Source organism: Sclerotinia sclerotiorum, genomic scaffold (genome assembly GCF_000146945.2).
Source record: "Sclerotinia sclerotiorum 1980 UF-70 scaffold_5 genomic scaffold, whole genome shotgun sequence".
NCBI lineage: Eukaryota > Fungi > Ascomycota > Leotiomycetes > Helotiales > Sclerotiniaceae > Sclerotinia > Sclerotinia sclerotiorum.
This window is the reverse complement of record NW_001820831.1, coordinates 2,196,495-2,218,181: the sequence shown is the minus strand read 5'-3', so window position 1 is coordinate 2,218,181 and position 21,687 is coordinate 2,196,495. Positions and strand designations below refer to the sequence as shown.

Here is a 21,687-nt window from a genome sequence, read left to right as displayed (position 1 = left end):
CATACCTCAAGGACCTATGCAAATGCTGTCCCAAAATGAATCAAAATGATTTTAATCCTGCGGTCCCCTGATGTTGGAATCAAACCATACCGTGCCTTACCTAGGTAGTACCCAACAATCCAATGCAATGCTTGCCAGAAACGCCTGATTGATCCAATAGAAAATTTCCGTATCATCACCTCGTTACCAATGATTGGAGTATCCTATACTATTCCTCTTCAACTGGGTACAACTGTTTACCAAGAAGCTTATTCATGGTAAACATGTGAACTTTCCCTGTATTAAAAACCAATTGCATTTTATCATCGCATATAATTTGTCGTTTATCGCTGGGGTCTTGAAGGTCGTGGGCTTTAATATGTTCCCAAATCTTCTTGACGACTTGGGGCCGTGATAACTGGTTAGATATGTTAATATGAGAGGACGCTCAGGTAGGCGGTGATACGTACTGTTGGCTCCCCTACTAGATCTGCTAAAGCCGCGGAAAGATTATATTGTTTCTGCTCAAATTAGTCCTCTGTAATGATTTGGGAATATGTTCGGGCGCCATACATGAAACCCGCCCTTCTTGATGACCTCTTTGGGCTCCCCATCTGAGCCTAATTCCATATCACTATCATCCGTCGCCTTAACCTTTGCGGAGGACTTCTTTTTCTTCGGTGTACTCTTGCTTTTCTTGACACCTGCGCTTCGTTTGGTTCCAGCCCCTCTGGTTGATCTTGTTCTGCTGTTTTCCTGTGCCTGTAGTAGAGCTGCTAGCTTCGCGTCATCATCCTGCTTTTGTCTCTTCTTCTTTGGCTTTTCATCTTCATCATAGCCATCAACTTCCCGCTTCGGTGTGGGAGTATGCGATCCTTCATCTTTGATGTAGTCGCCATTAACGTGTCCATTGGTTGCAGGTGGAGAACTCTGAGTGTGTTTCGAGACTTCATCAAACCGTTCCAGGATTAAAGCTTTCACAGCATCCTTGAAGGAAAACAGTTAGCATCGAAAATACGAAACCATAGAACTAGTACTACCTTTTGGTGGGAGATGTCGAACCCCAATTCTGCTTGAAGATCTTTACGAATCTGTTTGGCTGAGATAGTGCTGAGATCACCCTCTTTGAGAATTCTATCAATGATTATGGAATATTGTGAATTTTCTTCCGAAGATACTTTCAATTAAAGTTAGTGGTATATCATGTAGAATATATTAGTGTATGGGCTTACAAGACATCGCGTTGTTGGTTAGAAAAGTCTTGTACCGATATCAGATTCTAGGAGTTGTGCTACCTGCGAGGGAGGGGAGAGGGGATAGAAGAAAGGACTTTGGGGTAGGTAGGTAAGGAAAGCAACAAAATACAAATGGCATCAAGTGAATAAGTGAATCCCGAGCCAAAGAGAGCAAATGGTTGGGAAACTTTCTTTACCAACAGTAGGTAGGTAAAGATAGAAAGAATTTTTTTATCTGCCAGTACGCCAAGTTTGATGTTGGAATATTATTGTTATTGTTGTCGCATTAACAAAATGAACCACAAGACACTAAAAGAATGAATAAAGAAATTCCATCCAAAAAAATAAGAATAAAGTGATGGTAGGATGGTTCGAATTGTGTTTTGTTATGTGATCAAAATGAGTACTAGAATTTATGGGCATAGATAGATATAAAGTATGAATAGAATGTATGAAGTTTTGTTTCCAAAATGTGGTTTTGATGGAAAGATGTGCCCAGGTGATGATTGATGCGACGAGAATGCAAGGATTAGTAGTCTAAGCCCAAAGCCTAGCCTTTTAAGCCTTTGTTGTTAGCTCCGGGATGTTCTAGTCTCTAGATAACCTCATCGATCTGCGCTTATAGTTTATGAAGATTGAGACGCTTGCTTTCTGTATATATGCCTTCAATTCTTTGTTCTTCAATTTGACCATATTTATTGAGCAGGAAACATGGGGTAAATAGTACTAATAGACCTTTAGCTAAACAACGATATCTGCTCTGAGATCATTCGCACTATACATGATTCATTCGATTAATTATAGATGAGTAAACATCCATATGTATATACTAAGATGGCCTCTATTAATCATTATCATCCGTCTACTGGTGAGTCAATATATGTATCTAGATTCACTCCATTATCAATCAAGTGAATATATTTTTATTAAGATGGTGTGAACTATATACAAGCAGTTCTACTATAGCTGTCTGCATTGCCTAAAAGCTCAAAGCTGAAGTGAAATCAGGATTACCAAATAGCTGTCAATCCCATTATATCTACTCATGTAACAATACCTAGGTACCTAGGTAATTTAATATTCAAGTATCAACCAGGGTTATGTATCTCCGCCGAGGTTATTTTAACTACCTAGAATTGTATTCACTGTCCATGCTGAAGTATCATTCAATGAAGGAGTAGATAAATAGATTCAATTCTAACGAGTATTTATTGATCTTTGCTATTACCTTTCACAAACCACCACCCAAGTTCTATGCTTTAGGACAAACCCCAGTTTTCCTTTTGGTATTGATCACGATCCGTTATCCAAAAAGAGAGGGTATCCTAAGCCATTTTATAGCCATTTGCGCCATGTGTAATGAAACAACCACACCAAAACCATGACCAGCTTAAAGCCCAGCCGGTCCATAATATTCCTTGAAACGATCCACCTGATCCCATTCCACCTCATACACAACATTCCAACAAACGATTAGCAGGTTAGGGAATTTCCTAGTCCAAAAGCTGAGATAACCATCAGGTAAAGGACCCACATCTTTCTTCAACTTGTCCGGCATGTCCTCATAGTGATTCTTCTTGTTCCGCAAAGCTCTTAGGAGGTCCAAAAGTCGAGTGCCGGTATACTTCCTCTGTTTGCCCATTGAATCCACGAACTCTTTCCCAAGCGGCTTAAGAAAGTCACCGTGACAGACGTCACCAGCCCACCTCTCAAGTTCTAGAAGGGCAGGACTGGGAGGATCCCGCTTTTCTTTTTCAAAGTGGTCAGAGACATCACAAAGGAAGTTCAGCCGCTTTTTGGCTGACCAGAAAAAGGGATGCGCCATAACTTGTGCTGCTACTGGACGAGATTTCGGCTCTTTACAAAGCATGGAACTGATTAGGTCTTTAGCCTCAAAGGCATAATCTCCAAGGATTTCCAAAAGACCCAGATTGAAATTATCTTTGCGAATATTTACCTCTCGCATATATCGATCACCACAATCGAAAGGATGGCTACCTTTAGTTAAAACGTAGAAGAAGACCAATCCAAGAGAAAATATGTCGATAGCACGTGTGGCTCTGCGATTGGGTAGCATATCCGAGCTGACGAGGATCGAGCCCGATCCGCCACCGTCTGTACTTGTATCGACCATAGAGCCTTGTTTTATATCATCATCAAGGAGAAGTTCTGGTGCTCGCCAGCCAGATGTACCGGCTGCATGAGCAGTAGTAGCCCTGAAAGACGACTGCTCGACTTCTAATTTCTTGCATAGCCCAAAGTCCGAAACGAGTAGTCTGGGTTTACCGTTTTTACCCATCGCAACTAAAATATTCTGCGGCTTTAGATCACGATGGACGATACGGAGGTTGTGGAGATGCTGGATGCCGTTGGCAATTTGGTAGAGTACGTTGGGCAGATCCTTTTCACCACCTTGGGCTAAGTCTCTGTGTAAATGTGGCTTCTCTATGACATCGGCTAACGATGCCGGACACAACTCCAGGGCGATGTAAAGAAATCCAGCAGCGCTCTGTTGTGCAAAGTATCGAATAACTAATATATTGTTAAAGTGTGATAGAAACTGGGCCATTGTGTGCCTTACCATTTGGATGATCATCACTCTCTCGTAATAGTTTAGTCTCTTGGGACGCGATGTCATAGAATTGAATGAGCATTCTTTTAACAGCAACAGCACGGCCATCGAACTTTCCTTCGAAGACCATGGTACCGTTGCTACCCATCCCAACTAGTTTATTTTGGTCCACCTCCAATGCCCCGATACGAATTTTGGAACCAGAAACTTCTGCAGGATCATTAGACACAGTTTGAATATCTGGCTCAAGTGTTTTGGGTGGAAACATGTTTTGCGCGTTGTGCACAGCATCCTCAATAGTTGGAGGTGGTTTCTGCGAGGACGTATTCTGGGAAGTTTCTTGATCACTTCCGGTGTGACTTGTACTTTTGCCTGCTTTTCTGTGTTTGACTCCACCACGTTGTCCCCGCTTTCTTGGTTTTTTCTTTGCTGGCGAAGCAACATCACCGACATCTTGCGCAACGTCCGAAAATGAGCCGGCGTCATTCACAGCTGCACCTTCGAGCGGTACAGCTGCAGCAGTGACTACAGGAGCGTCAGGGGGAGATCCGGAATCCTTAACATCAGGAGGAAGGGCGCCAAGAGCTTTATCTTCCGGAATTTCTGGTAAACGGGGCGTCTCATGATTGATAATATTTGTGGAATCTTCATTTGAGTTGTGGATTGCTGACATGTCCTTGGTTGTAGATCGATCTTTGTGTGAAACAAAAATCTTTTTATTGTGAAATCCATGGCGGCCAATCCAAGCTCGTATTTGCCTTTGGTTTGAGATAAGTAGTATCATCAAAAAAAGGATAAGGACAGGATTTTTGATGAATTCGACAACACTGTCAATCGCTAACTTTGGAATTTGCTGGAAGCTTTGTAACAGAGTTGGCCCAGCGAGGATTTCTGGGGCGAGGTCTGTGACGGTCAGTTTGCTTTGATTTACATCCTCGAATAAGGGAGCAGATATGGTCCGAAGAGGTTCCGTCTGCATATCAAGGAAATGAACACCGGTCAGCGCCTCCGCCAGTTCGGGCTGATCCATTCTTTGCCAATAATCCTTGCGTTCCCACAATCCGCGTTGGTAGATTTGGGCTTCATCACCTGCTACGGCTAGCGGATATGATTTTCCAGACATAGCATAGAGGCTTCCATCTTTAGAAAGGTTGATGGCAACTCGGTTTCGATTCTGATCCAATCCTGGCACTTCATTCTCAGCTCTCAGTTCGGGCTTAGGTTGTGGAAGCATCATCAACTTCAAATTCTTCTCCTCAATGCCCCAGGGTCGGAAAATATCAAAAACTCTGACGACAGCTGAAGGAAGCTTCTGTTGGAACAATAGTTCGTGTTCCCTGTTCCGTTCACGATCGAACCCCATTACGCGGCCATCTTGACCAGCTAGAATATATTTGCTATCGAGGGTTTGGTGATATTTGTCTCCGTATTTTTTGGCATCTTGAACGTTAGGACCCCATTCGTTGTACATTAATGTAGCAATTGGATGGTGATCCTTGCCTACGATGTTTACTTCGTACTTTGACAATCCCAGCCAGATCGTAGGGTTTTGGCATTCGTCGGCTTCTCTACCCACAAATCCATTTTTCGGGCTACAGCTTTGATCCTTTGTATCGACGATGTAATCTCCTCCAAAGACCTGCAAGATTTTTCCATTGGTGGCATCAACCTGCACCATCTGGGTCTTCCTCGAACCGGTGTATACGACCTCGGGGTCGTCACTTTGGTAAGGTGACATATCATCAACTAATTTCTTCATTGTTAGGCCTGTGTCGACCAAGCCGCCGTTCGGAACATCCGGCCGATATATCCATAAACCACCATGTTCAGTGGGTTCCACAATCCAGACGTAATCGTCAATACCCCATTTCGACGTGGGAACGTCGCTGAAATCGGCTGATTTGTTTTTTTTGTGGTGTTTGGTTGAAATCATCGAGACTTCAGGTAATTCTATGATCATCCATCAGCATTCGTGACTCATTTTATGGCACGGAGGCAAGCATGCAATAAGATGACTTCGTTCGGACTACTCACCCATCCGCCATTTCTGTTTACCCGTTTTCCTATCGCGTGCCCACACACTTCCGTCAACGGTCGCCAGTAGCACAAAATCTTCTACTTCCCATTCTTGGAGATCCCGCGCACTCGGCTGCGAAGAACCCCATCCGGTTGACTGGAGGCTGCTAGACTCGAGTCTATTGGACTGTGCAAGATGTGAAGGAGCTAATGGTGCTGAATCGGCGCTCGCATCGACTTTTTCGTGAATTCCTGCGTTTACGCTTAAAGTATTCTTTCTTCGTGGGATGTTCAAAGGAGTCTCGATGGTTTTTACCTTGGTTACTTCGAGAGGAGTTCGCATTCCCTCAGAAGTGGTTGCTTCGAGTGGGGATTCATGTTGCCTTAGAGCTGATCGCTGCTGCTGCTGAGCTTCGACTAACCATGGTAAAACACATAAGAATGCTGCGAAGATGAATATACTATTCACGGCTTCGCCACAGGCCTGGGGCCTGACCATGATTGAAGGTCAACGTGTACTTCTTAATACTTCGCACGGAGCGAAGTATGTTGAGGGAGGACTTAATTTTTAAAGGCTGGTGATGAAAGGAGGTATCGTATGACGTCCAAGTCGAAAAGAAAGTTGGAACAAAGATAAATTTTGGCTGTTGAATTGAACTAATTATATTAATTGTATTGACTCGGAATGAGTTCGAGTCTGACAGTAGAATGATAACAGATTCAAATTCCCGCACTGCCTTTGGTGAAACGAAAGGAGGGAGGAGGGATGAAATACTTGGAGGGATGGGATGGGGATAAATTCAAAATGTTGTTGGTAATAGCGTGTGCGCGGTGGTTTGAATTAAAAAATGGCGCTAACAAACGATCCAATCCACCACAGTACCTAGTATATGGAACCCCGAGCTTTTACTGAGCACGGAGGATTACGTTGGCTAGTAAATTATCGATAGGTAGGTAGGTAGGTATACGGAGTACGAGATTGAAATGTGGAGTGGGAATGGAGTGCGGGATGAAAAGGAAGGAACTAGAAGCATGATCTTGTTGAAAACTATTTTTGAAGGTAAAATCTTAGACAGATAACCAAGGAAAGTTGGTGCTGTAAGACTTTGAAAAGAGGGAAAGTAAATAAGGGGTAAATTGTGTCTTTTATCTCTTCTCCTACCTTCAGCTTACATCACAGGACTATCTATGTATATGGATTCAAAATATCTATTAGCTCACGCGTTCCGTTCCGCTAAAATTTTCTTTCTCCTTGCTTCTAGAGAGTATAGCTACCTAGGTAAGATCTTACTTGTACTTTATGATCATCATTCACACACACCTTGCACTGTATCGATATTTGCTTACGAGGCTTGAAACAAGGCGTTTATTGTTGCAGTTCAGATCTTGTATAAGAGTTCATCGAACGTATGAATATTCTACAAAGTATGTAATCGAGTATGAGATAAACCTCTTTTACACACATGAAGGCGGCAGGTTGATTGAAGGTATTTATCACGGTCAGTACCACTGATGGAAGTGATACACAATTGCGTTTATGAAGTACTTAGTATATATAGTTTTACCTAGATGAATTAGATAGCAAATACTGAAACATTGTAATTGATAGATTTCATTCTCATTTCAAAGTCTTAATTATCTTAAACTTCCTTTTCGTTATCACGAACACGCCTACTGCAATACATTCTCTGACAAGACTCATTGACTTGGCTCTCATACATTCGAAACGGCTGCAATCTCTTCATAAGCCTCTGTTCCAAAAAATGTGTCGTCACGGAAAGTATCTGAAAAGACCATTACCAACGGCAAAAGAGTGGTTGGGTACAGACACGAGAAAAGATTGAACATACCAAGGGTTCCAATGCATGGAGTTTTAAATAAAAACACTCTCTTTTCGTCGCCCAATAGAGATGATCTTGAACGGAGATCACAATAAACAGCAAAACAAACGGGATCTACCACTTAAAAAAAATTCACTGGAGAAATTATTTTTCGGACTTTCCCACAATGATTATCAATGAATAGAAACAAAATCTACTCGCGAGTACATACATATAAACCATACCTATGTACCTTGTAGTCTGTAACTTTGCAATTATCTGCATCTCAAGGCGGAGCCGTTTCAGCACCTATTTTGTGCATCGAATGGCGCCGACAAGGCAGGGCGGATTAGCATACCTACTCACACAGCCGGTATAGTCAAATGTTGGTTCTTGTTTCCACGAGCTGATCCACACGGTTCGCTTCTGGAGGTATATCGCAATGGCTGGAGATCCCAAAATTGCACTCCACATAAGACCATGAGCATTTAGAGGTTGTTCATCCATTCATTATTGTTGCTGCAATATGTCTATGGTATAGTTGGTACAAAATCCCCTTGACCATTTTTGCCTCTTCATAATACAGTCGTATTTTTTTTGTTTCATTATGCTCATCTTTCTCTTCTCCTTGGAGCGCTGCGAATGATATTGTCCACTCTGAGGAGGAGCTATTCAATGTTAGTATTGTAAGCATATGTTGGATTGATAATACTGACCTCTGCTGCCTCAGATGCAGATGAAACTACCGCCTTTTTCAACTTGTAACTTTCGATAACTCCTAATTCCCGCATGTCTGCGATTCCACCTCCTGGTGTCAAAAGATCGAGACCGTATGTGGACATGCCATCATAAATGGCTGTTCTGAGTCTAGCAACTAAATCACTTGAATCATAACCGGCATTGTCGGCTAGGATGGTAGGTAATTGACGCAATGCTACTGCAAAAGAGCCGACAGCGATTTGTTTCTTGCCATCTACCTTGACTGCGGCGCCTTCAACAGCCTTAGCCATCAACATCTCGGCACAGCCACCACCAAGGGTAGTTCTAGGCTCCTTCACAGTTTGTGAAAGAACTGCAAGAGCATCATGAAGAGATCTCTCTGCTTCGTCGAGTAATTGCTCGGTAGCTCCTCTTAGTACGATAGTGCAAGCTTGACCAGCAGCAACACCAGAGAATTTGATGAGAGTATCTTCGCCAATAATCACTTCCTCAATCAGGTCACAATGGCCAAGCTTGACTTGATCTGGGTGGTCAAACGTCGATGTGATCTCGCCACCAGTAACCAGAGCCAGTCTTTCAATACCATCGAAATCGGCATGTTCAATGGACATAATGCCGGCATCTGAAAAGAGTTGTTCCGGCCAGTTGTAGATGAGTTGTCTGTTGATGAAGCAGTTGATCCCATGTGCCTTGATCTTATCCACCTTTGCCTTCATTTTGTCTTTCTCGGCCTTCTCCAATTCAGCCAACTTTCCAGTCGAGCCAACCTTTACTCGCGCACCGAAAATCTTGATCTTATCTGTGTCCATAGCAGTATTTGCAACAAGAATTTTAGCCTTTTCTAATCGTTTAGGTTGATTAACTCCAATTTTCTTGTCCAAAATAAAACCTTCATCGAGATATGAATCGCTCAACTTTCCACCAGCCTTTTTGATGATTTGGATGTGACTTAGATCCGAAGAACCCTTCATACGTAAAACTGCGTCGACAGCCAACTCAGCAAATTGAATTCGATCTTGCGAGAGTACCTTGGAGCTTAAAGTTGTGCGTGCGATTGCTAACAGATCTTTTCTGAAAGCTTCCGCATTGCTGCTATGGTCCACCGCCGACTTCTCTAATGCTGAAAGGGCCGCCTGGCTTGCTATTCTATAACCTTCGATAATGGTCTGCGGATGTATCTTCCTGTCAACCAGCTTTTCAGCCTCTCGCAAAAGCTCTGCGGCTAACACAGTAACAGATGTAGTTCCATCTCCAACCTCGTCGTCCTGAACTTTGGAGATATTGACAAGAACTTTAGCGGCTGCATTGTCTAAAGCTATAGCCTTGAGAATGGTAGCACCATCGTTTGTGACTAAAATTTCGCCGGTACTTGCGCTCTGAAGAATCTTATCCATACCCTTTGGTCCTAAAGTTGATTTGACTACACAAAAGTTTAGCAGGCTGTATTTTGAAGCTTCATGGAGGGGTTCATGTTACCTAAGTCTCCAACTGCAATAGCACCAACAAAAGCAGAGAGACGAGCATTCTCTCCCTTCTCCTCAGTCGTACCATCTTCAAAGATTTGTGTTGGATTAAAGGAAGCCATCTTGCCTTGTATGAAGATTTGCTACGAATTTTTTGGTGAAACACCTCGTCGTCGCGTAAAGTTTCTCAAAAGGCGCGTCGAAATAGTAATCGCTAATGTGGCTCTAAAATTATTCGTTAGTGGCTCGCACACGAAAATTAAAGTTGGGGAAAATCGATTTTTTGGCAGCCTTGTACATTATTTGAAGAACCTGAACCTGAACCCACCACTCACATTCTTTTCAGGGAATTTTGTCCTTTTATTTGTGAATTAATTGTACGCAGAAGTTCAGAACTTTGGTTACAATAATTTAACACCGAAAATATCTAGATCACATCGAATAGTTAAATTCGAAATAGACTACACAGAAGTGGGCTAGTGGGGTCAAAATTTCCAAACGAATTCACACAAAAACTCACCACCAACAATAATCGAACTTACAAAAGCACGCGCAAACGCTGTTGGTTGATCGCATAATATCGTAATCATGGCGCCGAGTTTTGACCATCTCCCAGATCCCGAGGAGGACGAGTATGATGAGGAGGAGCTCGATATTTCCGATCTAAGAGAACGTTTCGAGGTTCAACTTGAACAAGGACTCGACACTTTTGTTGTTATTGATGGCCTTCCAGAAGTTAACGAGGATACCAAGCCAAAGCTGATTAAGTTCTTGTTGAGAAAATTGGACTCTGTTGGTCAAACAAAAAAGGACTCAATACATATGCCCATCGGTCCAGATGGCAAATCGTTCAAGTAAGCTTCAGACGTTCTTTGCCCCGCTTCTATTTGTATATTGATAGGAATAGATTTGCTTTCGTCGAATACTCGTCCCCTGCTGAGGCTATCGCTGCATGCAAAGCCCTCGACGGCGTACCCCTCGACAAAAAACACACTCTCCGAGTCAACAAATTGACAGATATTGATCGCTATGGTCGTGAAGGACGTATCGACGAAAACTACACCCCTCCAAAAATTGAAGAGTTCACCGAGAAGGAGCATTTGAGATCATGGCTCGCGGATCCAGCTGGACGTGGACGTGATCAATTCGTCATGTATAAGGATGATCGAGTACAAGTTTTCTGGAACAACGAGAAGGATGCACCAGAGAGCATCGTCGATCGCCAACACTGGACCGAGTCGTTCGTACAATGGTCACCACAAGGTACTTTCTTGACTTCGATGCATCAGCAAGGTGTACAACTTTGGGGTGGGCCATCTTGGACTAGACAAAAGCGTTTCGCGCATCCATTCGTCAACCTCGTCGACTTTTCGCCAGGAGAGAAATACCTCACAACATGGTCAAATCGACCAATTAGCATTGGCGAGGAAGGCCACCCAGCTCTATCGGTTGATGATGATGGGAAGAACTATGTTATTTGGGATATCGAGACAGGCTTGCCGTTGCGTTCATTCGCTAACCTCGATTTACCAAGCAATAGCGTTGATGCAGAAGGTAACCCTGTGAAGAGAAAGATTCAATGGCCAGCTTTCAAGTGGTCATCAGATGACAAATATGTTGCTCGTTTGACTCAAGGCTCATCGATCTCCGTCTATGAATTACCCAGAATGAACCTCTTGGACAAAACCTCTATCAAAATCGATGGGGTGATGGACTTCGACTGGGCACCAGCCACCCCTCACCGTGAGGGTGTCAAGAACTATGAGCAGCTGTTCTGCTATTGGACCCCTGAAATTGGCAGCAACCCAGCGAAGGTTGGATTAATGAGCATTCCGTCTAAAGAAGTAGTCCGAACTTTGAACCTTTTCAGCGTGACAGATGCAAAGCTTCACTGGCAATCAGATGCCTCATATTTGTGTGTGAAGGTTGATAGACATTCAAAGTCAAAGAAGTCTCTGGCAACCAGTTTGGAGATCTTCCGTGTAAAAGAAAAGGGGGTACCCGTTGAGGTTGTCGATTCAATCAAAGACACTGTCATCAACTTCGCCTGGGAGCCAAAGGGTGACCGTTTCGTTATCATCACAACCGCAGAAGTCGTTGCAGCCACAGCCGTTCCACCTAAGACATCCGTTTCCTTCTTTTGTCCAGAAAAGGTCAAGGGCAATGGCGTTGGTAACTTCAAGCACATCCGCACATATGACAAAAAGAACAGCAATGCCATCTACTGGTCTCCAAAGGGTAGATTTGTCATTGTGGCTACAGTTCACTCTCAACAAAGTTTCGACATGGAGTTTTATGATATGGACTTTGAGGGCGAGAAACCCGAAAGTGACAAGGATCTGACAGCCAATTTACAACTCATGAACACCGCCGATCATTATGGTGTAACAGATATCGATTGGGATCCCACAGGACGGTTCGTTGCTACAAGTGCCAGTATTTGGAAGCACACCGTAAGTACAGTCTATATTGTTATTTTTTCAGCATGCTAACTATCAAACAGATGGAGAACGGTTACCACTTGTACGACTTTAAGGGTGAGCAGCTTCGAGAAGAACCAGTCGAGAAGTTCAAGCAATGGTTATGGCGCCCTCGACCACCTACTCTACTCAGTAAAGAAGAACAAAAGCAAATCCGCAAGAATCTCCGTGAATACAGCAAAGTATTCGACCAAGAAGATGCCGATCGTGGCGCATCCGCCGATCTTGCCGTTGTCGAACACAGACGCAGACTCTTGGACGAGTGGCTTGCATGGAGGGCTAATATCGAAGAGGATGTTCAGGCCGAGAGAGAAGATGCAGGCCTTCCTCGTGATCCTCTGGAGCCTCTCAAATCTAAAATGGCAAGTGGTGATGAAGGACAAGCCATCGAGATTGAGGAGATTGTTGAAGAGATTGTCGAGGAGACTGAGGAGATTATATCATAAGAAATCTAGTTCTCCCAATAGTCTAAATATTTCTTTTTTTCTGTCCTTTACGATTTTGTAGGGGTTGGAGTTGCTAAAAGCTATGGCATTGATTTCGAGGCTGATGGATTCTTTTCTATCTATTCTGAGGTAATGGCATATGCATAGATCTTAGTAAAAATCTCGAGAAGTGAATGGTTTGTTAAAAAATATATTGTCGTACCACCTCAAGTCCTCGTGCTCGTTCATCTCGATATTGTGCTTCTTGTTGGCTACCTAGTAAACTTGACTATGCATAAATAATACATAATCGTTCCTGTTCAGCATATTGCCTCAATCCATTGCATATATCCCATACCCCAAGACCCATTTCACTCGAAAACAGATATTCATAATCCAATCTCCATCTACTATCTCCCAACTCCCGTCTATTCCCATCTGACCCAGCATCCCCAGATCAACGTAACTTTGAATAGTTACCTAATGTGAATATCTCATATCAATCAATAAGTCAATCTCTCTCTCGCCTTATGTATATATACCTATGTTTACTAATACACATACTACCTACCTACCTACCTACACAGATAACATAATACTTCCAAAACAATCGAATGAATGAGTGAGTGAGTAAATGGGTGAATGAGACTTATAGATGGAAATGGAAAAGGCTGGTGGGAAGATGATGGACTTCCGAGGTCACAGATGATTTATTGTAATTAAGACTTGGGATCATAATTACTGCTTCCTTCTGGCTATGTGTGTTTTTGCTATGGAGATATATAGATATATATGGGTAGTTATGGGTTGTGGGTGAAAGGTGAATGGGTTGTTTTTTGATGGTTTAAGGATATAATAATACTAGGTATGTATATAATCATTACAGAGGTATACTAGGGATATTTAACTTGTCCTTGTCTTTTTCTTTGACAGGATCTAATAAATTGTCTGGACTGGTAATTAAACGTGAATGCAAAGTTTTCAGTCTTCGAAGATGTTTATATATACGAATCGTCTAAATGTTTGAAATTTTTCTGAATATTCCAAAAGATTCTAATAATTAGATCGATTGAGAAATCTAAAAGTATTTCATCAAGACTCTGCAGTTCGGACTATTGCAAACTAGAAACCCGCAACATCATATAAATCATCAGTCATTCTTTCATCACAATATCCATCCATCCATCTACCAACCAGCCTTTAACCACTTCTTAACAGTCCTAATCTCCCACAGATGTGCCTGCTGAATGAATTGTGGCTCAGCTGAGATATTTAGGATACCATAGGAATCCCAATGATGACCTGCGCCTGATATGAGGAATTCTGGGTGGAGATCTGAATAGATACGGGGACTAGGGGCATATTGGGAATGGTAGGTGAGGTCGAGCCATACGTCGTTATCTAAAATTTATGTCAGATTTTGGTAAAGGCTGAATGAGGATGAGTAGGAAAGATGGCTAGAGGTGCCATGCCCTTAACAACTACTTACCTCCGTCGATAAAAGCTAGGCGATTGGCAGAGAAATTGTATTCGCCGTACTGGTTCCACAAGGTGACATTGACGGTTGGTGGAATGGAGTTATATTCTCCTGGTGGGAATGCCCAGTTGCACCATTGTTGGCTTGTGCTAGTTTAGTATATTGCATATGCTAGGATGGGATCATGCCTTACGTGTAGCCTGCCTGGAGCACTCTAGATATCAATGACGGCCCTGTCTCAGGAGCTACTTGCCATGCACCAAGCTCAAGGCATGCTTAGGAAAGTAGTTAGTATATGATGAATGAGTGAATGAGTTTGTAAAGGATACTTACTGGTATATAGATACGAACGGCCTGCTCCATTTGTTACGTCGGCATAGTATGTCTCATTTTGGGTGCCAAAGCACGATGTGCTGTCGATAGGAGCGCCATCACAGATTGGGATCAGGACATTTTTGACGTAAGTAGCATAATTTCCTAGGTTTGTCCATGGCTCTCCTCCGGTGTAGTTTGAAAGGGAGTAATCGATCTCTGTAACTGCCTTGGGCGCATCAATGTTGGTGACATTCGAGCAAAAGTTCCAGAAATCATTTGAAGTATACAGCGGACTCCAATTAAGTTCCTGCCATGTGTTCGTCGGGTAATCCATTGGCCCCCCAACTGCTTTGCATTAGCGACAATACATTCTAGCAATATCTGGGCTTATCTTACGAGGAAAAGCAATAGTCATTGCAAAGTCTCTGTTATCAGTCAAAGCCTCAAGCCCGAACAGAGATTTGAATTGCTTGATCGCTTGTGTGTTATTTGCGGATATTAGGGCATCAAATTTGTCAATAATGCCGTTAATGCTTGAAATGCAGTCTTGGGGACCTAATCTTTGAATTGGATTGTACCTGGGCACAGCATTAGCACTTCAAGCCACTGATACAAAATTAGATGATATTAGCTGACCATTCTGGATATCCCACCACAGCTTTGATAGGAGCACTGGAAGCAATACCACCGAAGAATACTTCCGGATAAATCCTAAAATATGGCATTAGTTCTGTTACGCTACGTCCATATTCATAATCTAAGCTGTCGAAAGCCTGTCCCATGCGGGATTTGAAATCCTCACAAGTGATGACAAAATGATGAGATGCTTACTTTACTGATAACGCAGTCTGACCACCAGCCAAAGAGCCTCCATAAAGTATCCATTTGGTGTTTGGTGCAGTAATACTAGCATTGACACCAGGCAAGGATACATGTTGAGCAAAGTATGCATTATCCGCAACGGCTAAAGCAAATATCGTTAGTTGTCAATTTGGCCATAGGTAATTCATGTGATACGGACTCTGTTGATTGGTCAAGTATGCCAACTGATCTGTTGTGCTGGTGTTGAATGGGAAGCTCTCGCCATAGTACCTGTTTTCGAGGATAATTCCAAGACCATTAGTAGCTTCCATTAATATTTGAATGACTGAGAGGTAATTAGCAAAACTGCCTAATGGCTGACAGCTGACAACATACTCCCAGTCTGAAGGTTGCTGAATCTGTACTGGCCATTGGTTTCTCCTCCAATGTATAGATAAATGGGACCTCCAGGTTTGTAGTAGGTCGCATCAAACCAATATCTTTGTTTGAATGTAGCATTGGTGTGTGGAGCATACATTGGATCATTTGGGAAATGATCAATCTACATGTTAAAATCAGAATTTGTGAATAGAGAAGAGCAAAACCTGCAACGTACCGGCTGATCTATGGTGTGAGCCTTGTAAGCCAGAGCCTCCCTCCTAGAGATTGATATCGCCGATTCTTTGACAGTACCGACTTTTGTCAGTATAGAAGCACATGTTGAACCAATCAACCCAGTGACTACACTGGCCAGGAGTATATTACACCTCATTTTCGAAGACGTAGAGAGAAAACGAGAGAAAAAAGATTGAGATGAAATGGACATGGGAATATTTCTCGATCACGCAAAATATACGATATTCCACGGTCCGCAGAACTGTATAGTGCCTTGCATACCACCATACTTAAACAGGAAGCTGCAATCTAGTGAAGATTTGTTTTCTCCACGTATTTCTTCATGGCCCCAATCTCATATATGAAAAGGTCGATCTGATCGTAGAGGAATAGAACGCCAAGCCATTAAAGGAAGCTTCTTTCTCGAAGTACGGAGTATGATATAATCCGGAAGAGATCCATGAATAGCCGTTGGGAGAAGCACGTATATGCAGTCATTGTACAAGTGCCGCTTTTCGCCGGCATAGAAGATAAGCAGGGGAACGATGTTTGGTACCAACTCGCCATAATGATGAATGGCTTTTCTTTTCTCATTGAGAAGGATTGCATACTTTTTCCTCGTAGAATAATGGTGTGACTCAATACCCTTCGAGACGATCAAATGAGGGCATTATCTGAGATGCCACGGACCTTGCGTCATTTTTTAGCAGAAGTTCGTTTTAAGGTTATTATTCCCTTGCCACGAGAGATGCCCCTCATCCATGGTTTTTCTTCGGTCTCAGTTTCCAGCCAGCTCAACAATGTTTCTCTTTCTCTCAATACCTAGAGAACCAAAGAAAGATGTGTTGAGAGTTTGAAGGAGTAGATGCTCAAGAAGTGATTAATGTGTGCTCTCGGATTAGACCATCATTTATGAACTACATTTTCCATCGACACAGTTCTTATCACTGAACGTTTTGGTCTACAATATCAGGGCTGGCCATTCGTATACGTACTGAACTCGGGTTCACTAGGTTCCTGACGTCTAGGGTAACTGCTTTTAAAATAAATACACCAGGACATTGGATTATATAACTACCTATCCAATGATAGTCGTCTGAAGTTGAGATGATTCCAATGATAATGAATTTTTGGATGTATAAAAGAATACATAAATGTGATTACATAATGGATTAATCATGTACCATTCTTCTACACGATTTGTATCTTCTCAGAATATATCCTCAAAAACTATTTATATACTTATTTGATACCCCGAAGCAATTCATAGGGTAACGAACCAGAATGGTGCAACCCTGGTTTACCCCGGGTTTGCCTTGTCATTTGCCTGGGTGTACTTACCCATTCAAGGCCGATTTTCCTGGGTTTGAGTCTTTGTGAGTCATTACGAGATAGAGATACTGATGTGATAAAGAATTGAATATATACCTACCTCGTAGTCACGCTTCGTTTGGTTTCCTTATTGTTCAAGATTACACTTTGCTTTTTGGCATGTTGATAGCCATGATGGTTTTCTGGTTACAAGTTCTCAGTGCTGCAGTCATTGGACTGTACGCGGTATGGAAGATACAGTCAAAGTATTGGATATCTCGACGAAAAGAAGCGGTACGATACCTTTGGATTCGAGATTTCTTCCCCTTTTCCCTTTTCGCTTTTTTCGAAAACTTTCCTGACATTGGGTCAATGTTCTCTGAGCAATCAAAGTTGTGCTTTCTTGACGTTCCTCCTTTTCATCACTTGTTTCATCAGAATATATTTCCAAATGTACCAACACGGAACGTAGTCAAGCGACTTCAGCACTCCTCTATACTGTGTACGCAAGTTAACCCATGGTCAATCGATATCAGAAGTCCCATTTCAACAATGAAAAGGCCTCAGATAGCATCGATTCTCAAACAATCGTTCCCTTAACAGATTTTGACTGGCGTACCACCGAGCCACTCAAAATTCGGCCTTTCAAGCCAATATACCACATGACAATGGGTATGAAAAGACTCCTACCCAGGGACTCCTCCTGTCCAGTCGTTTTCAGTGACTTCTACTTACAAAACAAAGGTCTTCAATCATGCTCTCCATCCGAATTCATAGAAATGGACCGAACATACCTTGATCGCCTCACGGTCCGCACCAACACAATAAGAGACCACACTCATACGGTCCTCCAAGCCCTCCCCTCATCCCACGCTGCAATCCAAGAACTCTACACCTACCTAACCACCGTCTATCTTCCCACTCGCTTCCCCACCATCTACTCTCTTACCCCAACATCACTTTTGAATAAAGCAACAAATCATCACATCCCGCTTCATCCCTCCTCCCTCCTCCAAGCTCTTCATGAACTGGGTACAAACATCGACACCGATTTTCTCCTCCTCGTTCCTTCTCCAGATGGCGATGGATATATGCTAGGTGGGTTCATTGCATGTTTCCCCAGCGGATTTGATACCCAAGCTCTACTCGGTAAGAAAATAAGGGATATCCATAAACCCGTCCCAAGATACAAGGAGAAGTTAGAGATGAGTATGTATCGGACTTTTGATCGATTGGAGGTAGGGAAGATAGTGAAGCGAGTCAATGTAAGTTTCCTAGCGATGTTCGAGAAGGGAAGGCTGAAGATTAATAAGTTAATGGCGTAGTGGTCAATAACTACTCATTCGCGCTTATTTGTACCGAGTGGCAATCATCTGTATGAAGGCGAAGAGGCAAAACCAGAAGATTTTGATATTAATGATGTAAGCACCCTCTGCTTCTCACTTGTACGTTGACTGCACCAAATCTAACAACGCAGACGCATCTCCGCTGTGAACGTCAGCTAGTACATCGTCTCCCACAAACTAAAGCCTTGGTATTCTCTTTCAAAACCTACCTGACGCCACTTGCTCAAGTGAAAGAAGAAGGGCTGGGAAAGGAATTGGCAGAGGCAATTGATGGATTGAGGAAGGGGAGTGTACCGGAGATACATTACTATAAGAGGGGTGTAGTATGGGGCGAGAAAGTCAAGGAATATTTGAGAAGTTAAGAGAGCTGGAATGGACGGGATACAATAGATTGGAATGGACCAATAGATTTGGCTTTATAATGAATGAAAGACTGCCATCGACGACGGTGCTAAAACTACTCGAGCCAGAAGTCTAAGAAGGCCAGACAGCAACTTATACTTCATCCCCTGTATTCTCCTCTACCTCCAACACAGAATATCCAACCGACAGCTCATTTGACCCAAGAACCGGATCCCTCTCCACCCACAACCGCATAACCCTAACAAACCCCGCCTCATGTAAAAAAGAAGAATATCCCTCATCAGCAAGATTTATAACTTCCACACCGACGCAACTAAACACCATCAATAGAACCCTTAAGCCCTTAACCCCTACGCCCAGAACACCAAACTCAAGTACATACGCGCATCGCTTGAGCGAGCAGTAAGGCCACCTCTCCCACCTATAGTAATTATGTTCAATCCCATTGATTGATCTCCCGCGTCTTCTCCTGTATATATATTCCTATCAAGATATACTTTCTGATCCTCCCGCGTCGAAGTTCGTTGCTCGCCTAGGAACTTTTCCATTAATCTTTCTTCTGAGTTGAGGGCAGCACCTGCTTCATTTAGAAGGAATGTTCTTTCCTCTTCTAGTGTCTGCTTTTCGGACGTAGTTGTAGTGAGTGAGTGCATCCTGCTAAATACACTCATGAATCGTTGGACAGGATTCAGTCAATAGATCAGGCTTCGCGGTTGGATGTGGCAGGCTTGGTACCACGTCTGCGGATGACAAGAACCTTGACCTTGAAACTTCACCAATGCATGGCGGGTTATGGCTGGCGAAGACGGGTTCTGGTGTAAGAGGTGTTTTGCAGAGAGCGGACACGAAACTTTTGGTATTATAGGAAAGGTTTTTGGATGGGAGGGAAGGGAGGATTACATAAAGCTTATAACACTTTTTGCAAGGAAATGCCATGGTGGGACAGGACAAATCAAGAATGAATGTAATTTATTTTTATTTTCGCCTTTGCTATTCAAGTCGAAGGCATTTGTGAATACCTGCAACGGCTTCATGAATGAGTGAAGTTGGAATCCAGCTCTGAGAAAGAGATGTCCAACTTCAAAATAGAGGCTTCAACCCCTCTTCATTAAATTCAAAGCTGTAGATTGCTTTCCGTTATATTTAGAAGCTGAAAGTAAATCAAAGTGACAACACCCATTGTCGTCCATACCAAGACAGCCAATGTGACCTTTGGAAAGACAGCCTCTATGTCACTGCAGTTATCTATCATGTGTATCCTTAAGCTTCAAACCTTTGATGTTGCTTATCAAAGAAAGCTAATGTAGTTTAGAAGAATGTAGCCTCAGCTGATTCCCAACCTTTCAGAAAAGTCTAAACGACACCTCAAGGTCAGGCGCCCAGCAACGGGTTATAAGTATTCTTCGCACAGCGCGAAAACATCTCGTTTTATTGAAGAAATCGAGTGCCGTTAAGTAATGTTTTGAAAGCTGGCGTGTTGTGTAGAGAAGAGAAGCGCAAAAAGGAAAATAAAGAAATCCATGTCTGTTCATTTGAACATATCTACCGTGTAGCCGCAACATCCTACCTATCCTCAACACCCAAGCACCTTTGTAATATATATTTATTGTTTCGTACTGTCGGAACTGAAGGGAAGTAATCTTGGATCGTATTGTGGTAGGAAGCTTGCACATACATTTCGCGTCAGATCGCAAGAAAGTGTGAGATGATAGCACCGTCTCAGGATGATCTGGACTCTAAGGTAAAGCTTAGAATATGTTTTCTTTTTTCGAGATCGAAGGGAAATGGTTGTTATGCTACAAAAACTTTGCAGAAGAAAAAATCTTTATCAATTCATAGCTCTTCACTAGCGTCTGCGGTAACCGAGGAGCTATGACCATACAAAAGGAATCCCCAATCATGTTCCATAGTACCGGTATCGGGACGGAGTATGTACTTTATATTCATGAAAGACGATTGACGATTGACATTGGATCCCCTCAGCAGAACTTGAAGTTGCCAAGGATACCGAGAAATTTCTCTTTCATTCAATTGCGGGGCGTACCTGACTGAAAACCTAGTATGTATTATTGCATGCTTCCATAAGTTCACCACTGTAACATCCGGTTACATGCTTCCACTCCACAGCACCATGTACAGCGGTACCGTATCAAAACGTTATGCAGCTCGGCGGCTGGCACGACCCTTCTCCTTGATCTTGCAGCTTCACGGCTTGCCATACTTCTATGCCATATGCCAGCAAAATTTTAAAGTACAGAAAGGTATGAGGCAATAGTCTGCGGAGCAATAAAACCCTTTCTGGAAACCACCCAAGGCTCTCCAATTGAAAAGGAAGAATGGCGCCATATAGCCCCGTGAGCCTCGTGCATTTCCATTACGTTTTGATTCCTGTACCCAGGCCAAAACCTTCAAATTTGGCTCAATATTTTTCTTCTTTGAGTATCACCAACTCCTTCGGCTAGTTCTGAATGGAAATCAGGGAATCCAGACCGCTGTTGTTGCATTGAGCAATTGTAGATATCCTACTCATTTCATCCTCATTGAATAATACAATCTCAATGATTGGGTAGGCGTCCAAAATTCAAGGGATCAAGGGCACTTGGAACGAATTGCCCAGTTAGTAGGATGTCCCTCCTAGTCCGGGCAACGCGGCGTTAAATACATAGTGCCACATGATATGAAGATTGAGGAGAATTTGATTGTAGTGAATTAATTGGAGGATTGAGGCTAAGACTGTATTGAAAAAGTC

At 42.8% G+C, this 21,687-nt stretch overlaps 10 protein-coding genes across 10 annotated transcripts; 2 read left to right on the top strand and 8 right to left on the bottom strand.

Annotated features, from left to right (window-relative positions):
* Positions 1 to 208: 208 nt before the first annotated feature.
* On the bottom strand, positions 209 to 1,218 carry SS1G_04824 (hypothetical protein; the record flags this gene model as incomplete). Its single annotated transcript, XM_001594966.1, has 5 exons — positions 209 to 397; positions 450 to 500; positions 553 to 966; positions 1,020 to 1,156; positions 1,212 to 1,218. 5 exons carry the CDS (start codon positions 1,216 to 1,218, stop codon positions 209 to 211), a joined length of 798 nt encoding a protein of 265 aa, XP_001595016.1.
* A 1,386-nt stretch (positions 1,219 to 2,604) lies between these two features.
* On the bottom strand, positions 2,605 to 6,301 carry SS1G_04823 (hypothetical protein; the record flags this gene model as incomplete). The annotated part of the gene is made up of 3 exons (XM_001594965.1): positions 2,605 to 3,746; positions 3,796 to 5,736; positions 5,821 to 6,301. 3 exons carry the CDS (start codon positions 6,299 to 6,301, stop codon positions 2,605 to 2,607), a joined length of 3,564 nt encoding a protein of 1,187 aa, XP_001595015.1.
* A 1,214-nt stretch (positions 6,302 to 7,515) lies between these two features.
* Positions 7,516 to 8,129, bottom strand: SS1G_04822 (predicted protein; the record flags this gene model as incomplete). The annotated part of the gene is made up of 3 exons (XM_001594964.1): positions 7,516 to 7,586; positions 7,855 to 7,867; positions 7,989 to 8,129. The coding sequence occupies 3 exons, from the start codon at positions 8,127 to 8,129 to the stop codon at positions 7,516 to 7,518; spliced, it is 225 nt and encodes a 74-aa protein (XP_001595014.1).
* Positions 8,130 to 8,233: 104 nt separating this feature from the next.
* Positions 8,234 to 9,927, bottom strand: SS1G_04821 (T-complex protein 1, beta subunit; the record flags this gene model as incomplete). The annotated part of the gene is made up of 3 exons (XM_001594963.1): positions 8,234 to 8,290; positions 8,339 to 9,762; positions 9,819 to 9,927. 3 exons carry the CDS (start codon positions 9,925 to 9,927, stop codon positions 8,234 to 8,236), a joined length of 1,590 nt encoding a protein of 529 aa, XP_001595013.1.
* Positions 9,928 to 10,393: 466 nt separating this feature from the next.
* SS1G_04820 (hypothetical protein) lies at positions 10,394 to 12,731 on the top strand (the record flags this gene model as incomplete). The annotated part of the gene is made up of 3 exons (XM_001594962.1): positions 10,394 to 10,659; positions 10,713 to 12,258; positions 12,309 to 12,731. 3 exons carry the CDS (start codon positions 10,394 to 10,396, stop codon positions 12,729 to 12,731), a joined length of 2,235 nt encoding a protein of 744 aa, XP_001595012.1.
* Positions 12,732 to 13,691: 960 nt separating this feature from the next.
* SS1G_04819 (hypothetical protein) lies at positions 13,692 to 16,485 on the bottom strand (the record flags this gene model as incomplete). Its single annotated transcript, XM_001594961.1, has 10 exons — positions 13,692 to 13,744; positions 13,905 to 14,111; positions 14,539 to 14,847; positions 14,899 to 15,080; positions 15,139 to 15,213; positions 15,334 to 15,466; positions 15,524 to 15,649; positions 15,700 to 15,865; positions 15,920 to 15,984; positions 16,479 to 16,485. The coding sequence occupies 10 exons, from the start codon at positions 16,483 to 16,485 to the stop codon at positions 13,692 to 13,694; spliced, it is 1,323 nt and encodes a 440-aa protein (XP_001595011.1).
* A 377-nt stretch (positions 16,486 to 16,862) lies between these two features.
* Positions 16,863 to 17,303, bottom strand: SS1G_04818 (predicted protein; the record flags this gene model as incomplete). The annotated part of the gene is made up of 3 exons (XM_001594960.1): positions 16,863 to 16,879; positions 16,914 to 16,942; positions 17,260 to 17,303. 3 exons carry the CDS (start codon positions 17,301 to 17,303, stop codon positions 16,863 to 16,865), a joined length of 90 nt encoding a protein of 29 aa, XP_001595010.1.
* A 444-nt stretch (positions 17,304 to 17,747) lies between these two features.
* SS1G_04817 (hypothetical protein) lies at positions 17,748 to 18,937 on the top strand (the record flags this gene model as incomplete). Its single annotated transcript, XM_001594959.1, has 3 exons — positions 17,748 to 18,494; positions 18,555 to 18,650; positions 18,707 to 18,937. 3 exons carry the CDS (start codon positions 17,748 to 17,750, stop codon positions 18,935 to 18,937), a joined length of 1,074 nt encoding a protein of 357 aa, XP_001595009.1.
* Positions 18,938 to 19,070: 133 nt separating this feature from the next.
* SS1G_04816 (predicted protein) lies at positions 19,071 to 19,874 on the bottom strand (the record flags this gene model as incomplete). The annotated part of the gene is made up of 3 exons (XM_001594958.1): positions 19,071 to 19,288; positions 19,321 to 19,359; positions 19,604 to 19,874. The coding sequence occupies 3 exons, from the start codon at positions 19,872 to 19,874 to the stop codon at positions 19,071 to 19,073; spliced, it is 528 nt and encodes a 175-aa protein (XP_001595008.1).
* An 897-nt stretch (positions 19,875 to 20,771) lies between these two features.
* SS1G_04815 (predicted protein) lies at positions 20,772 to 21,157 on the bottom strand (the record flags this gene model as incomplete). The annotated part of the gene is made up of 2 exons (XM_001594957.1): positions 20,772 to 20,994; positions 21,084 to 21,157. The coding sequence occupies 2 exons, from the start codon at positions 21,155 to 21,157 to the stop codon at positions 20,772 to 20,774; spliced, it is 297 nt and encodes a 98-aa protein (XP_001595007.1).
* Between the last annotated feature and the right edge of the window lie 530 nt (positions 21,158 to 21,687).